The sequence below is a fragment of the Stylophora pistillata genome, chromosome 3, assembly GCF_964205215.1.
Source record: "Stylophora pistillata chromosome 3, jaStyPist1.2, whole genome shotgun sequence".
NCBI lineage: Eukaryota > Metazoa > Cnidaria > Anthozoa > Scleractinia > Pocilloporidae > Stylophora > Stylophora pistillata.
The window spans coordinates 2,082,501-2,100,000 of NC_142521.1; the positions used below are offsets into that span (position 1 = coordinate 2,082,501).

Consider the following 17,500-nt stretch of genomic DNA (forward strand, 5'->3'; position numbering starts at 1 on the left):
AAGGAAAGACCGCAGATTGCCATATGTTGCTTAGAATGATTAGGTAAATTAAATTGTCTAGCGACTGGTTTCGATGTGTCCTTGTCATTCCTTTCCACGTCTCGAAGGTGTTCTCGGAATCGGTCACCTAGACTTTTGCCTGTTTCGCCGATGTATATCTTTTTTTTACATATATGTGATATACATCGGCGAAACACACCGCTAGCGATCTGCCTTGAGACGTACCTGTTGCTGAGAATTTCTAAGTGCATTGCACACTGCAGCAGAAATTCTTGCCACCACGGTTAACTCATTGTAGCAAATGAGCGGGAAATGAGTGGGAAAACAGGCCACGTGGTTGTTACGTCTCCATACCAAATTAGGTAAATAATGATTTTGGTTATTTAGCAAATAACCAATTTTCAGTTTTGGTTATTTGCAAATAACCAATTTCCGGTTTTGGTTCTTTAGCACATTACCAATTTTCAGTTTTGGTTATTTACAAATAACCCGCAATTATCAGTTTTGGTTATTTAGCAAATAACCAATTTTCAGGTTTGGTTATTTAGCAAATAACCAATTTTCAGTTTTGGTTATTTACAAATAACCAATTTTCAGTTTTGGTTATTTAGCAAATAACCAATTTTTCAGTTTTGGTTATTTAGCAAATAACCAATTTTCAGTTTTGGTTATTTACAAATAACCAATTTTCAGTTTTGGTTATTTAGCAAATAACCACTTTGCAATTTTGGTTATTTAGCAAATAACCACATTCATGTTTTGGTTATTTATAAATAACCAATGTTTCGTTTTGGTTATTTAAAAATAACCAAACTGCAATGTGGTTATTTACATATAACCATACTTGTTTTGGTTATATACAAATAACCACTCTAAATAATAAAAATACATTTGGCACCTCATAGTACGGCACATGAAAATTGCGATATCTTTTGTTACTGTTTGATGGCAAATCAAGCGAAAGAATTATACCTAAATAATCGAAAGAGAGGCTTTTTCGAATACGGCGCCTCACAGGTATTGCCTCTTCTGTGAAAAGGAAGGATCTTAGAAAGAGTACGTGATTAGAAATGTCGTTATAAGGAAACAGGCAGAAACAGAGAAAACGCAGTATTTTATGACCATTACGCGCACAGCAATCTTCATTTCATTTCATGATTTTGATTTTCATTGCCAACAGATGACCCCGCGTTAACTCGCACGCAATCGCGTATCTCTCGTGGATTCGTGGGCGCTAATCTGTGTAATTACATTGTGGTGTAATTAATGCGATGACATTCACCCAACACCTTCTTCCTCAAACCTCGGCATCAGTTTACGATGCCTGCTGAGAAATTTTTCCTTGAGCAAAGCTCGTCATGTTATTTTCGTCAATGTTTTCTTCTTCATGGACATTTTTCCGCTGTGGTTTTTGTTCCTCTAGCAGGTACTGAGATAACTGACCTCCAGGCTGATAACTACAGTTATTTTAACGGCTGCAAGAGAAAACAGACGAAGAAGTTTCTCTTCGCCACTATAACTGTTTTGTTTTGTAACCATAGCAGCAACATATTAAGGACTTCTATGAAGGACAGCTGAATCGATTAAGTTTTAGAATTAATCATGCAATTTGCGAAATCTTCGTTTTTTCCGTGGTGATCTTCGCATCTTCGATTTCTTCGAAAATATCCAGAGAAAGGCTCATGTGTTAATAGATAGTATATCTAGTATAGTTTTCTCTCAAGACTTTTACCTAATTTTTAACTCACGTTTCCGGCTCTACAGGTGTCGAAATTAAAAAAAAAAATTGGGATCGGATATCTATCGTGATGTCACCTAAAGCCATTCCTAACACAATCCAATTACTCCTCAAATGAATAACAAATGAAAATTATATTGAGGGTTAGAAAAACTTCAAGATAATTAATTTTTTATGAACGCGCATGAAAATATTTCTTGCAGTTCAGGACTTTTTTTATTTTGGTCACTGTTTTCTTCTTCATGGACCTTTTTCCGCTGTGGTTTTTGTTCCTCTAGTAGATACTCAGATAGCTGACCTCGAGGCTGATAACTACAGTTATTTTAACGGCTACAAGAGAAAACAGACGAAAAAGTTTCTCTTCGCCACTATAACTGTTTTGTTTTGTAACCATAGCAACAACATATTAAGGACCTCTATGACGGGACAGCATGAATCGATTAAGTTTCACAATTAATCAGGAGAATTGCGAAACCCGCAAAAAAAAGCAAAAACCTTCATAACAAACTGAAATGAGGAACACTTTTGTGAGCTACTGATAAATATTGCTGAGAATAGTTTCACTGCTTTGAAAAGTAGTTAGAACAATTCTGAATATTGATCGACTCGATCTACCCTCCACAACAGGAGACAGAACAAACTCACTCATTTTTTTGTCTCATCGTCGGGTCATTTAATGTGGAGGAAAGTGTGTTTGTTCTTCAACGTTCGCCTCTTGATGGCCATCGTATCTGCTGATAAACAATGCAGACGAGAAAGAAGCATGAGCGGAATGGCTCTACACGGATTTGTCTTCAAGAAGATCTCAGTAACTGCCATCCACGAGTGTGACATTAGCTGTGAAAGAGAAGACAGGTGCCAGAGTTACAATTACGTAATCGGGGAAAAGTCTTGTGAACTGAATAACCGAACCAGAGAGGCAAGACCTAAGAAATTCCACTCAGACCCTGCTCGGTTTTATCACGTACGTTTTTTTGGCAGAGGTATGCATTAGATACTTTACAACCATAGCTATCCCCGGTGGCCGAGTCTGAATTGTGTGCAATCGAGGTTCTGTTTAGCAAGAGAATAAACGGCTAATTCTTGTGCTTCTTTTATCTAATTTATGTAACAGCTCCTCTGGGATCCATTCCAGAACTGCCTGCAGAGTCGTGTCGGGAAATAAAAGCGAGCGAAGGTGAAGACGTCATCAGCAAGAAATACTGGTTGGATTTAAGTGCATCTGGAAAGACAGCTTTGGTTTACTGCGACATGGAAATTGAAGGTCTAATTTCACAGTTGATTCGTTACTCCTAAATTTCAAATATACATTTTTATTATCTCTATGTCCATTTTATAAGGTTTCGTAGTTTTTCACTGAAGCTTGTTTGTCGCAAAACGCACCCACTTAAAGTTAAAAGTTAAGCTTTGCATATTCATTTCTTGTAATAGGAGTTAAAAGTGGAAATTTAAGATGTCACGACAGCTAAAAAAACGTTCTGTTAAAATAGAAAAAAATAGTGATGTGGATGAATTTCTGTCAAAATTTCCTTTCCAATAGTATACATGCAGAACATGGCGGTTTCACACTGTTTTTTTTTTTTCTTTTTCATAGTAAGGCTGAGAAATGTCGTTACAAATTTTCAAAACAAACGTGCTGAGTTGCGCTCATTAAATCTTTTGTTTCGCTAAGGTCTTGTTCCTATCGTCGTCGTATCTTTCTTAAAATAGACCCTATCATTTCCTTGGGCTCTTTAAGGTCTTTAAGTCATCGAACATGTGAAAAATGAGCCTCTGATCATAAATTAAACTACTGCAATACAATTTTCTTTTCCGATGGTTTTGACAGTGTTAAATACAGGTTTTGCCTTAATTTCTCGGCATCGCGGTTTTAACTTACGTGATAAGGCAATTATTTTCACTCTTAGTGAACAACATGAAAAAGATCTGGATAACTTTTGAGTTTCTCATAAAGTAGATGATGAAAATAGAAGAATGTGAGATGATAAAATAAGATCAGCTGTTTGGACGTATGTTAACAGGAATTGACCTTTGATCGAGAACACAAGGGAATCAAAAACAATGAAATCCCGCCTTCTTTCCCGGATGTAGTGTTGAAATTTACGGTGCGACCTTGTTAATCCACATAACCTGCCTGTAAGCCTTCATTACTACCCCCGCGGCACGCGTGCTAACTTGTTTTCCTCTACAAAGTTTGAAGCCTTGAATGGACTGGCTCTCACATTTATTAGTACCAGACTCCTTAGTATACCTCTCGATGGCTCACTTTGCTAAAGGCCTCAAATTCATTCGCTGGTGATCATGAAGAAATGATGATGAAGCAGCGCTATCAATTGGGGCTGCTAACTTGGTATGGCTCACTTTGCTAAAGGCCTCAAATTCATTCGCTGGTGATCATGAAGAAATGATGATGAAGCAGCGCTATCAATTGGGGCTGCTAACTTGGTATGGCTCACTTTGCTAAAGGCCTCAAATTCATTCGCTGGTGATCATGAAGAAATGATGATGAAGCAGCGCTATCAATTGGGGCTGCTAACTTGGTATGGCTCACTTTGCTAAAGGCCTCAAATTCATTCGCTGGTGATCATGAAGAAATGATGATGAAGCATCACTATCAATTGGGGCTGCTAACTTGGTATGATCACGGAAGAAGTAACATGTTATTCTCCTGACTCCTAGATTTGCCGATGAAGAAGACACTGTGATACGATATAGCGGAAATGCTGACTACGGGTGGTAGTCATAACCGCTTATGGAATTTCTTACTCCGGTGTTAGAATACTCCAGCTATTCTCCTAAAACCTTTATCCATATCAATATGATTGATTTGTGGAATATGTTGTTACAAAGGAGATCGACGTCAGTTTTGATTCTTCTAGTACGTATAAAAGCGAGAATTTTATTGCTAATGATTTTAGGGGTATCATCTCATTTAGAAAGAAAGCGATTTTAAAGTTCCCAGATCCGTAAATTGAATCTGTTTTGCTGGCTTTTTAAAACTACATCAAACTATACTTCTATCTGTGGGTCACCTCAATCCATACTGAACCGTGCGGTCCTAGCCTCACGATGTATATTCTTTTTGTTGTTGTTGTATTCTGTAGAAAAAGCCGTCGACATTGCTTTTGTAATCGGTGCGTCTGGAGCTCAAGCGTCTTCAGTCTTTGCAAGAATGGTAGCCATCTTGAAGAACTTTGCTAATGAATATGAGATATCCGATGACAAAACTCGTGTTGCTCTAGTGGACTTCAATGGTCATGCGATTGCCAGGGTCTTCTTCAATGACGGTTACAGCAAAGCCAATATTACAAGTGTCATAAGCAGCATACCTGGCCCTGGCGGACAACCAGGTACACTGAGCGGTGCTTTTACAAAAGTACGAGATGAGGTTTTCACCACAGAAAAAGGCGAGCGGCTATCTGCGGAGAATATTCTTGTTGTGCTGACCCAGGGAAACTTCGATGAGAATTCTACTGAGATCCGGAACGATATCACCAACTTTAGAAGCAATGCAGTGAAGGTCATTGTATTTGCCATCACGGAGGAGCCGGGCATAGAAAAGTGGGAGAAGATCTCCTCGGGGATCAACCTCATAGTTATACCCGAGCCAAGTAAAGATACAGAGGAGGCAAAGAAATTGCCACATGCTGTGAGTAAAGGTAAGGAAATCTAAAAACGAAAGACTGCTTTCAAAAGAAGTTCCCTGCAAACTTGTGTCTTCTTCGCGTACGCTGGGTTGAAGAAAACCGCGGTAAAAATTGTTGCTTGTTTGTTTTCAGCCTTCGCGCATTGTAGCTAAAATAATTGTTTGTGATGTCTCATCTTGCGCATGAAAGTAGAAGACTTTTGTCTGTGACTGTAAGTGACTGTTTGTTTTCAAAATCTTTTGTTTTCACTTATCCACATAAGAAATCGTGCCTTTTGAAAACAGTTTGTCTTCAAAACGCTCCAATTTTGACACCGTTCGCGAAAGTCTCCGTTTTCATCAGCGGCTTTGGCATTTTAGTATGTACGATGGGCAAAAACGTGTCAAAAACAATGCGTTTTTAAACGAAATCGCATTTGTGTGGATAGTGCCTCAGTTTGACCGGGCGGCAAAGTGCAGCCGCTCTAACTAGTTCATTTGTTTCAAAATAAAAACATCTGCATTAACTGTAAGAAGCTTTTTCTTTCAGCTGTTTTTGTTTGGGTTTGTTAGAGGATTGCAGTAGCAACCTAAACGATTTTGAATTTAATTCAATTTCAATTCTAAACAGAGTTTCGCAGCTGCGCAGAAGTGAAAGCATTTGGGTACTCTTCTGACGGCCATTACCTGCTTCATCTAAGCGACAGTTGCAAAGACCCAACGAGAATCTACTGTCATAATATGAGATCTAACACGCCGCAAGAGTTCATCACCCTTGAGTCTGGCACAGAGAACAACTTTGCTATTGTGTATGCGCAGATGCTCAGAAATAGGGGCGACTGTAGTGGTGCTGTGCGATCCACATTGTACTCAGATCGAGGCACCACTTACTTCAGCAAAGTGCGCCTTGATATCACAACCATGAAAATTTTGAGCAATGTCTTCACCTTCGCGCAGACTCAGGGAGGTAAAGACATCCCATATGGCAAAGCTGGCGATTGCTATTCGTGGAATTCTGGTGACTGCCGGAAAGGTCAGTTCAAGGTTGACTTGAGCGGGACGAGACTTCGTGTTCGGAACGATGTGAACTGGAAATTTTCGGGATGGCCGAAAAATTTGACGATGCAGGACTACCAGAAGTCGCCTGATGGTGCAGTGGTGTCTGCCAAGTGTGGAGGTGCATGTGGTTCATGTTCTCCATCTGAGGGATTTATCATATTGGAACCTTTGTGTTCTATTCCTGCTCGTAGGTATCAGGAATAAATTTTCCCCTTTTACAGCTTTCTTGACACAACTATGTTGCCGTGTGATTATTCAGTAATAGATAAGAAATGACGTCAACATTTGGTGAGAAGAAAAGTGGAAGTGGCGCCGAGTGTCACTGATTTTTTGTGGTCTCTTATTGTCCTGACCCACGGCAATAGTGACGTCATCTCTGCCTGCCTCTCAGTTCGTCTGTATGTCTGTCTTTCTACCTGCATGCCTAACAAACCAAATTATGATTGCATGAAATTAAAGCTCTCTTTTTATGTTTTCTTTTGCCTGTAGTTCTGTGTCAGGAATCCAAACCTTAGATCTCATGTCAGTGGGCGGTGTGAATGCCTAAAATTATAATTTGCTGAGATCATGTACAAGTGAATGTCATAATATGACTTATCATTGTATAGTTTAGGCTCCTCACTGACTGTGAATGACTGACGCCTTTAGGGGTGCGATACTGGCCCGGTACTGACAGAATTTTTAATTTTATTTCATCAGGGTAGGAAGAGCCATCTCGTTGATCCTTACAAGACAACTGGAGGTCATTGGATCGATAAGGATCATTATCATCTACAGTCTGACACTGATAATCTAGGACTTGGTCTTATATTTCTACCACTAAGTTATGTAAACACAAGTGAATAACACGCAATGATCGCATAATTTCTAAAACAATTCAATGGCAATTTAATGCCGATTGAATGAATTTTTTTTCCTGTTATAGTGGTCCATAATTAGGAGAAAAGACTGATGAAGAAGGCCGGCAAAAGTCAAATACAAAAATAAAGCTGTGCAGTTTTGAGTGGGAGCACCCTGTCCGTACACAATCTTTTGTTTTTTATGTCGTTTAACCCTCAGCAATGATGGAAAGTTTCCACCGGTCAGTAAGTTTAAAATGTAAGTTCACATACAAAACCTAAAATAGTAGGAAAATGACAAATTTTTTTCATTTCTGGTGACCAAAATTTCACAGAATGAAAACTTGCTAGGACTCCACAGGAACCGATGAAATGTATGGCCGCACTGGGGAGGAGCGAGTATCTCCTTTCCTTTAATTTTTTGCCTAAATATACCGTATCCTGTGGTTTTTTTTATCCCCTCAATTCCAGTTCGACACTCCTGAATCTCTATATTTTAAATATACCACATGCCGTTAATTTTTTCCTTAGGTATCCTGTTTCCCGGTAATTTTTTCCTTAGGTATCCTATTTCCCGGTAATTTTTTCCTTAGGTATCCTGTTTCCCGGTAATTTTTTCCTTAGGTATCCTGTATCCCGGTAATTTCTTATACAAACATACAGTATCCAGAGAACCACTAATTGGACCTCATTTGTATATTACATCTCTTTTATTTGATCATTCAAATTAAACTTTTATGTAGCAATCAGAGACTGGTTTAAGAAAGATTGCAAAACGAGAGAAAACAAAACAAACTAAAAAAAAGACTATGCTAGAACGGTTTTTTAGAAAATCCGCTGTACCTTATCAGGGATATCAAACATGAAAGGCTTATTTGGCCTCGATTGAGATTTCGTCGTTATTGTAAGTCAGAAGTGAAAAATAGCTATGCTGTTAACTGAAGACTATCTGAAGATAAGAAGGCGGAATTAATTAAGTCAGGAGTCTGCTGGTCTCATTTTCATCTCGGTCCTCTTCAAGGAGGAATAACTTTTCTAGCGATACCAAGTCACCTCGTTAAGGGTTGAGTGCTTTCCATGATAATAGAAGTCATTCAAGTCATTATTTCAGATTTTTAATTCATTTTTGGCAAAAATAAAATTTCAACTCCTGGCAAAGTTACAGCTGTTATGTTTATTCATGCCAAAAAATTACATTACATTTGCCTCTAATTTTTTTTTCGTTTCCAGGCCCCCAATAGTGACACAAAATCATAGCGGAAGTTGTTAATTTTTTAGCGAAAAGCAGAACTAGACATAGTTAACGATAACCTTATCTAAATGTACGGTTAGATTTACGATACATATTTATTACTCTATCTAGAAGTCGCAAAATACTTTAGAAAAGTGAAAAATAAACCATGTAAATCGGGCTTCGAAGTCGTCGAACTTAAAAGAAGTCGTGACTGGCATTGACCGCTCGGCCAAAACAAACTCATCACTTCAAGCGGCCTAGTCATTTAAAACATGCGTATGTCGCGTATGTACGGGGTTGATCTGGAAAGCCTGGGATCTAATAAACATTTTGGCCCAAAATTCGTACGTGTTGGAGGGAAAAAATATATGTAAATCGGCGATTGAAAAGTACTTCTTCGCAGATGTTGGCGATGTTGCGCAATGCCCGGGTTATTCTTGTAATTTGCATTACGTTTGTGTTGCTTTGTGCAGTAGAGGCCGTGCAAAACGACGGAGAAGGCGCATGCTAGTATTTCTTTGGCTACACGGGAAACTGATATCCGAAACTGAAGAAGAAAATGCAATGGACAGATGAAATTGTGTTGTTCGTGTCAAAACTTGAGATTAAAAGTGTTGGTAAGAAGTCTCAAGTATTTTGTTTTTTTTTAAACTGGAACAAATTTAGTACTCACTTGCACCTGGAATTCTTTGTAAAGTTATCTTCTCATTCCTTTTACCCGTGTAACTGATCGATGTTTTCTGATTTGTATCCTTTTGTCTAATTAGTATTTTATTTGGCTCTCAAACGGGTACACTGTAAGCTAATTCCAGTCAGATTTTTCTCCCCTTCCCCCACCTCCCCTTGCTGTGTCATGTCACTCGTCCAAAACCTTCCACCCGACCAATATGGCGACCGAATATTAATATTTGGCGCGCTGAAACACAAACTACCGCCTGCTGGAGGCAATCCTCTGCATAAACGTTTATTTCAACAGAGCTCTTTTTCGTGCCGATATACTGGCTTCTGCGGTGGCCCAGAAGGCTCAACGCAAACAAAAAATATACTGCAGCAAATAAAAGATATACTGCAGCAATTAAAAAATATACTGTAGGAATTAAAAAATATACTGCAGAAAATAAAAAATATGCTGGAGCAAATAAAAATATACTGCAGCAAATAAAAAAAAATCATAACACAAAGAAAAAAGGACCGCAGCAGATAAAAAAATGCAACGCAAACAAAAACTACTGCAGCAAACAAAATGTGCAACGCAAACAAAAAAAAAGAAAACGCAACCAAAAAAAGTTGGAACGCAACGCCAAGGAAGACTGGGTAATAGTTCTTAGTTTCCCGCCAAAACAGCATGAACTGGAACTCGCATTTGGTTATGGACGAAAGCGATCAGCGTAGGATTATAGAAAATTACATTCATCAAGGGTATGAAAATAGAGTTATCATCGATTTTTTAAAGTAGCAGCATGGTACCAGTACTGTCATGCAGAACATGGTTTGGGAAAGGTGAACAAGCAAAGGATGTAACGAGTGTTGGCGGGAAACTAAGAACTATTACCCAGTCTTCCTTGGCGTTGCGTTCCAATTTGTTTTGTTTGCGTTTTCTCTTTTTTTTGTTTGCGTTGCATATTTTATTTGCTGCAGTATTTTTGTTTGCGGTGCCTTTTTTTATTTGCTGCGTACTTTTTTTTTCTTTGGGTTTGATCTTTTTTATTTGATGCAGTATATCTTTTATTTGCTGCAGTATATTTTTTGTTTGCGTTGAGCCTTCTGGGCCACCGTAGGCTTCCTGCCATGATACGCGCAAAATTGACCAGCTGTTTTGATATTAAAAAATCAACGATGTTATGATTACGCCAAAGTATCCCCTCAGCTTGTGTTATCTCGGGTTTTTACGGGATTCCACGCGACCGAGACGAAAACTGACGTCACAAGTTTTCACAGCTCATGCGCTCGTCTAGCCAAATGGAAGAATCAAATTGATTTGTTTAGTTCGAGAGTTTTTAAGGGAATTTTGTCCATGGAGAATTTGAGCTTTAGTTAATTGAGCACTCTCGTGGCTCAAGAAATGCCTAATTCGGAAGAGGTAAGAAATATGTTAGATTTGTATTAGATTCCTCGTAATCACGCGTTGTAAAAACGAACTTCAGGCGAGACGTGTCCTAAAATTTCTTGTTCTTGCGTGTCTCAGGGATTTCACAGCTGAAGAATGGGAAAAGTACTTCAGTAATTTAGCAGCCCAAATCGGAAATATACCACCGGTTGAGGTAAAAATTAGCTCAGTAGATCTCTTAATTATGCGTACGTCGGGGAAATTGTGTTTAATTTCAAGGATTACATTGCAGGTCGAGACAAAATTTACTCACGCTTTAGTTTTCGATCGTCTCTCGCATTGGTTTCTTTTTTGTTTTACTGAGGTTTTCTATTTTGTAGTTTCTCTTCGACTTCGATTACTCAGATCACGAGGAACGAGGCGATGATTTTAACGGTACCGGTATGTATCTAATACTTTTGTAATTTACCTTCGCGCGAGCATCCTGACTCGGAAAACGAGATTATTTCAAAAATATACATCGACATTTAATTTGCGAGGCGCTACTGGTTGATCTTGAGAGATAATGAAATTAGGGACTTATGATTGTGATGATTGTTGGTCGCAAATATGAGCAATATTCTGGCTCGTCTTTGATATGCCGGAAGATGAGTTCAAATTTAAAAAATTGGTGTGATATCGAGTTTGTGTAGTGTACAGATCGAAGAGGATCTGAGAGGGTGGGGCACAGTGATATATCGAAATACCATCAGTGATAATTGTTGTAAATAGAATTCCCTGGTCAAGTAATGAATTTTCCTATAATATTGATCACTCTGTTATGTGCAGACAGTGACAATACCCACTTCCTTAGTTTGTTGAAGGTCAGGGCGATTTAAATATATATTTTGTTTCGATTTTTTCTTACTACGAGAAACTGATGAATAAAACAGATTGTAACCAATTATGCCCAGCAAAAAGTGCAGATTAATATCTCTGTTATTTCAATTGGAATTAAAAAGTTTTCATCACAAGCAATTATTATGAAGTAAATGTCGTGGATGGAAAGTAACAAATTTATTGCTAAGCTCAGGTACATGTAAAACTTCAGTGGTCCTGTGACACCTATGAAAGGTACAAATTTATTGCTAAGCTCAGGTACATGTAAACTTCAGTGGTCCTGTGACACCTATGAAAGGTACAAATTTATTGCTAAGCTCAGGTACATGTAAACTTCAGTGGTCCTGTGACCCCTATGAAAGGTACAAATTTATTGCTAAGCTAAGGTACATGTAAACTTCAGTGGTCCTATGACCCCTATGAAAGGTACAAATTTATTGCTAAGCTCAGGTACATGTAAACTTCAGTGGTCCTGTGATTCCTCTGAAAGGTAGAGATATACAGACTGTTAAAGAATTACATTTGATTATCATTCTTCTGAGAACTTCTTGGTTACTAGGAATTAGCATTCACACAAGGTTGGGTCAAATACCTTCCTCCACATGCCTGTATCGTATATGAAGAGGCAACGGTCTTCTTCATTTGGCAACAAAATTGGTTATGTGATGATATCCATTTTGCACTTAAACTTTTTTGTTTACAAATTGCATTTTGACACATCCACATCCATTAAACTGTTACTTCTTCTGATCTGTTTATTATTTCCCTTTTTTATTGTGCTTCACATTGTTATACTTTTTTTGTACAATAGGCTTAACTCTTTAATTCCAAAGATCTGCTTGTTAATTCTCCCCTCTAGCTGCCACTCATCTCCCTATAAATTAATTGTGAGAATATGGTGTTAGATCAAGATAACATCATCTACCTGTTTTGAGTCTGTGGGAGAACTTACAAGTGATTGAGTCATGTACTTCTGACCAGCTTAATTGTTTGAATATTGTTTGAATATTCCATGCATGACATCGAGTTTCAAATTGGTATTGAAATATTGTGATATTTGGCAAGTTTTTTTTCGTGTTAATGCTGAATTTGCTGATTTTTCTTTTTGCGGCATTGCTGTGTTCAGAACCTCCCCTAATGTTTCCCCTCCATGTGTGATCAAGACATAATTTCTCCTTACAATATGAATACAGCAGACAAGTGATGAGAAAAAGAAAAATATAAGGTAGGTATTCTTAGCAGATCCCATTCCAAATTCTCCAAACTAATATCATAAGAAGAAGTGTATGGCAGACATAAAGGAGAATTAAATATGAGATTTAGGGAGTTTATGGGTTGATATCACTGCCATATCCATATCTTAAAGTAACATCATTTGTTTTCCTGTCTGGCAGCTGGTGACACCTCAACACAGGTCTCATCAAGTGACAGTTCTGCGGCAGCTAAGAATGTCACAGCAGGTCTTGAAGACTCAGGTGTTGAAGTGGGACAAGAAAGTGAACAGGAAACTTCTCCAGGGAAATTGGTGAGGACAACAGCTGGTGTAGGTGATACAGTAGCTCGTTCACCAGAAGCAAAGCAGAAACAAGTCACACGATCGTCAGATAAAACCGTCCAAAGTAGCTCTGAACACTTTGTGTTTTGTGGAAACAGCAACAAAGAGCCTGAACAAGATGTGACAGAAAGTAAAACTGAAAGGTAAAGGAGTGGCTTCAAATTCTATGTGGCATAAAAAATATTCAGTTTTGATTTGTGTCTTCTGATGCTTGAAACATCAGCTGTTAAACCTCTATGAGGGCCAATTTACGTTATCAACTTAGGCAATAAAATGTCAAAAGGAGCCAACCTTTTTCCACTCAAACTTCAACAAAGCAGCCAAGGAATTTAGGATATTTTTTGTCCTTTTCTATTGAATTGGCATGGCATGTATTCAGTGAAATTTTTCTCATATTAAGTAGAGAGTGCTGTGCTCAGCAAGTAACAAGAGGTGTTTGATTTGCTCGCCTGGCTACCCTAGCATCAGATGTGAGTTGAAGGTTTCTTTGCTTCTCCCTCTGACATTGAGGGTTCTATTGTTTTCATCCCTTGGGAAGAACCAACACTGTAAATTCTGGATTTTTCTGAGAACAGAGGGCTTAGAAAACTGCCTTGTTTATGTTGACTGCTACATATATATATATTTTTTTATTTATTTGTTTATTTTGATTATGTTCCATTCTTTATAGAAACATGTGCATGGGGATTAATTGTTAAGTAATTGATGTCTGGATTCAGGGAAACTTTTAAGTTGAGAACATTCACAAATACATGTATTGTTTTCTGAAGAAGTATTGTTTTATTTTGCAGTCCCCCAAGAACTTCAGCACCTGATGTTGACAACTTCCCTCCCTTGTCATTAACAGTGAACACCCAGAGAGCTGTGGAGAAGACGGAAAATGAAAGATCACGCAAGCGTCGCAAGAGAAGGAGGCAAAGAAAGAGGTCTGGATCTGTGTCCAGCTCTTCTAGTGAATGTAGTGAAAAAGAAAGGGCTTCAGTTAATTCCACTGGCTCTGGTTCAAAAGGAAAAGCTGTTGTATCTTTACCTACTACAGATAAAGTTGCTGTCAGTGATGTCGTGAAAGAAACTTCAAAAGTACATGTAAATGTTTTGAACTCAGCATTAAAGGAGCAAAAATCAGGTGCTGTTTCTACCACAGACAAAAGAACAGCTGTACAGAGGAAAAGCACAAGTTCTTGTGATGGGGACACTGTTGAAGAAAGAAAGAGTTCTTTATCAACAGATGGCACATCAAACAGCCCTGTTCACAGCGACACAGACATGAAAGTTACAGTTTCCATTAGCACTATACAAGATACCCTAAGTTCTACTCAGACTTGTAAAGTCCCAGAACAAGAACATGAAGGTCCCATCCCAGTGGATCAGAGTGTAAAAACAAGCAGTACAGCAGAAGAAATCACTTGCAAAAAAGATCAGCCTCCAAAGCCTTCATCATGGGCAGACTTGTTCAAAAACTCTGCAAAACCATCGTCTGGTATTGTAGTTAAAACAACAAGTCTTGTTGTGAGAACTGAAATGCAAACAATTTCAAATCTTAAAATGACAGAAGATGATACAATGCAAACCACAGTTAGTGTGGAGGAGGACAAGTTTGCTAAGAAATTTGCAGGTAAATACCACAAAAGATTCTGTCAGCCTGTCTGTTTTTTCTGTTTGTCTGTTTTTTCTGTTTGTCTGTCAGTCTGTCCATCAGTCTGTCTGTCAGTCTGTCAGACAGTCTGTCCATCCATCTGTTTTTCTGTCTCTCTGTCAGTCTGTCTGTCGATCTGTCAGTCTTTCTATCTATCCGTATGTCTATCTGTTTATCTTTGGTTGTCTTTCTGTCTGTCTGCTTTGCAGTCAGTCATTTTCCAAGTAAACATTCTTGAACTTGATGTGGTTGTACTGACTTTCCAGTGTTTTCCTCAAGGGGATACCAAGTATGGACTGTAAGTGTTGCACTGTTTGTGTGCATGTACGTGCGTGCGTGCGTGTGTGTGTGTGTGTGTGTGTGTGTGTGTGTGTGTGTGCATGTGTATGTGTGTGAAAATTATCAGCTGAATGTTACCAGTACGTAAAGTTAGGCTGTAGTGAGATTGTGTATCTCATAAAACAAAAAGGATGTGAAGAAATTCATCTTGAGGTGTAGAATATAACTAAGTTTAAATTATGCATCAAGACTGAAGAAGGAAAAAATTTTTCCAGAAGTGCAATGGCTAGAGGAGACTTGAGTTCTGATGCACATTTTCATTTTATGGGTTTATTGTTACTACTGACAGTAAGTGAACTGAAAGGTCATCATAACTGAGAAAAGTAACACTTACTTTGTAGACTGAGTTCAAACATTCCTTTGTGACTTTTTTTAAATTAATATTTTGCAGAAAGTATTCAAAGACAAGAATTAGGATACATCCAAAAACCTTACATCCCAAGAGGACTGATCAACCGAGGGAACTGGTGTTACATTAATGCTGTATCTTTTCAGTTACACTAGGAAATGTTTAGTTGAACCCTTTACACCTTATAATCAGTAGCCATATTCTTCGTACTGTACATTTTCTTTGGCACTGACAGATAATTTGTTTAACAATCATTTCTTTCATTCTCATGGTTTTAATGAGTGATTCGGCAGAGTATAGCTATAAGGTGAAATAAGCTACTTATCACCCTTAGGGGTTTAAAGGTTGAAAAGGTCCCACAAATTAATTAGATGAAAGACAGAATTCATTTCTTTCTTGATTGCCTCTGCAATGGCTTTTTAGCTCCAGATTGAATCTCATTTGTATTGAGAACAGCAAATGTTTTTTTGTCCTTAACTGTGATCAGACTCTTCAAGCTCTGGTGGGGTGTCCACCATTTTTCAACCTACTGAGGCAGTTGCCTTTATTAATGGAAAGAGGTCCAACATCAACACCTATTTTAGACAGTCTGTAAGTGAAAATTTTCTCCTCTTGTAGAGGAAAACTCTTTCATCAATAATTGTTAGTGACTGTGAATATATATAAAATTTATATAAATATGTGAAGTGCAGTTTTCATATTCTTTTCTTAAACCACAGTTCACATATATGATTTTCATATATATTCACAATCATTGATTCACCACTTCATGGGTTCATTACAAACCAACAGAATGACCAGCTGCCAGTTTGCTTGTTAGCTCAGTCAATAGCGCACTGCACCAGTATTGCAGAGGGCATGGGTTCAAATCCTGTACAGGCCTGAATTTTTTAATTTTCAGGCCTTATTTTCACTACGGTTTAAATTGTGTTCATTACTGCAAATATCGCTTTCATTTTCAAAAATTGTTAAATTGGCAACCCTTCCTCAGTTTAATAGTTTTTCACCTTTAAAACAATTTTTTCAATTTTGTAAGATGGGGAGTGTGATTTATGAGGCCAGGATGTTCTGCCCAATATTAAGCATGGCTGCCTTTTCCACAATGTGTTCATGCAAAACAAATGTACTTGCTAACCAGTATACCAAAGCAAGGAATAGAACCCAACTCCATTTTCAAGCATATTTCTGAAGATTATGAATATTTTTCTTTTACAGAATAGTGTTTATGAATGAGTTTAAGAACACAAAGGTTAAACCAGGTATGTGTGTACAACAACTGTGATAATTGTTTTTAGAATAGTGCCATAAGTGAGTGATCTGGGCAAGCAAGCTCACTTTACATGTTGCAGCTGTCATATCAGATATTTGATCTTACAAATTGCAGTTATTTTGTATATTATAACAATGTTTAGAGTTTTGCATAATCCCCCTCATTTTAATCATAACGATCCTTGAAAATCATACTGTTCATAAAGAAAGAATATTTTACAAAAATATCCTCTTGATTGGTACTCTTTATTCTGAGTGGGTAATTCATGTTTTTTTGTTGTTGTTGTTGTTTCTTTAACTTTTAGGTGGCAGGTCTCCTTCTTCAAAACCGGAGTTTAACACTGGTGAACAATTTGAACCTGTCCATGTATACAAGATAATTTGGATATATCAACAAAGTTGAAATGGTAAATTGGCCACCGTAATGATTACAAAAGCTGACGTTTCGAGCGTTAGCCCTTCGTCGGAGCGAAGGACGAAGGGCTAACGCTCGAAACGTCAGCTTTTGTAATCATTACGGTGGCCAATTTACCATTTCAACTTTGTTGATATATCCAAATTATTTCGTTACTCCCACCGACGCAGCCCCAAACAGTTTCTTTCGAAACTATCAGATTTATTCACATGTATACAAGATGCTAACAATAATTCAGAGCTCACTCTCAGTCAAGGTGAGTTTATATATAGGAACGAAGTGATACTTGCTTAAAATTCTTATTTGCTGTTTTTTCTCTTATGGTCCTTTTAGTGTGAAGGGAAGGCAAAGTTGCGTAGATGATGTTTTAATGGGAAGTACCCCTAACTGGGTTTAGACCTTATTGGGCAGGAAACACCTGTCCCTTCTCAATTGCTTGGTGTCCCGAACTCTTCTCGCTGTAAACTCTTGCCTTCTCTATATCAAGAGATAGACAGATGGTCTAGAAGTTTAGTG

The 17,500-nt window shown here is 38.0% G+C and overlaps 3 protein-coding genes across 3 annotated transcripts in view; all 3 read left to right on the forward strand.

Moving 5' to 3' along the window:
* The first annotated feature begins 2,153 nt into the window (after positions 1–2,153).
* LOC148734051 (uncharacterized) lies at positions 2,154–7,431 on the forward strand. Its single transcript, XM_088754248.1, has 4 exons — positions 2,154–3,002; positions 4,843–5,397; positions 5,995–6,609; positions 7,122–7,431. Exons 1-4 carry the CDS (start codon positions 2,990–2,992, stop codon positions 7,124–7,126), a joined length of 1,188 nt encoding a protein of 395 aa, XP_088610374.1. The 5' UTR covers positions 2,154–2,989; the 3' UTR covers positions 7,127–7,431.
* Positions 7,432–10,537: 3,106 nt separating this feature from the next.
* Positions 10,538–17,500, forward strand: part of LOC148734052 (uncharacterized) — a gene marked incomplete at its 5' end in the record, with an annotated part of 58,915 nt that continues 51,952 nt past the window's right edge. Inside the window, 8 exons of the mRNA XM_088754245.1 lie at positions 10,538–10,575; positions 10,681–10,756; positions 10,923–10,983; positions 12,816–13,119; positions 13,768–14,591; positions 15,343–15,434; positions 15,788–15,891; positions 16,516–16,559. Coding sequence (XP_088610371.1) covers positions 10,538–10,575; positions 10,681–10,756; positions 10,923–10,983; positions 12,816–13,119; positions 13,768–14,591; positions 15,343–15,434; positions 15,788–15,891; positions 16,516–16,559 — 1,543 coding nt within the window. The remainder of the gene's footprint in view (positions 10,576–10,680; positions 10,757–10,922; positions 10,984–12,815; positions 13,120–13,767; positions 14,592–15,342; positions 15,435–15,787; positions 15,892–16,515; positions 16,560–17,500) is intronic.
* LOC148734053 (uncharacterized) overlaps positions 17,067–17,500 on the forward strand; it is a 7,207-nt gene continuing 6,773 nt past the window's right edge. The window contains exon 1 of the mRNA XM_088754254.1: positions 17,067–17,240. Within this exon, the coding sequence (XP_088610380.1) occupies positions 17,205–17,240 (36 nt within the window). The 5' untranslated portion in view covers positions 17,067–17,204. The remainder of the gene's footprint in view (positions 17,241–17,500) is intronic.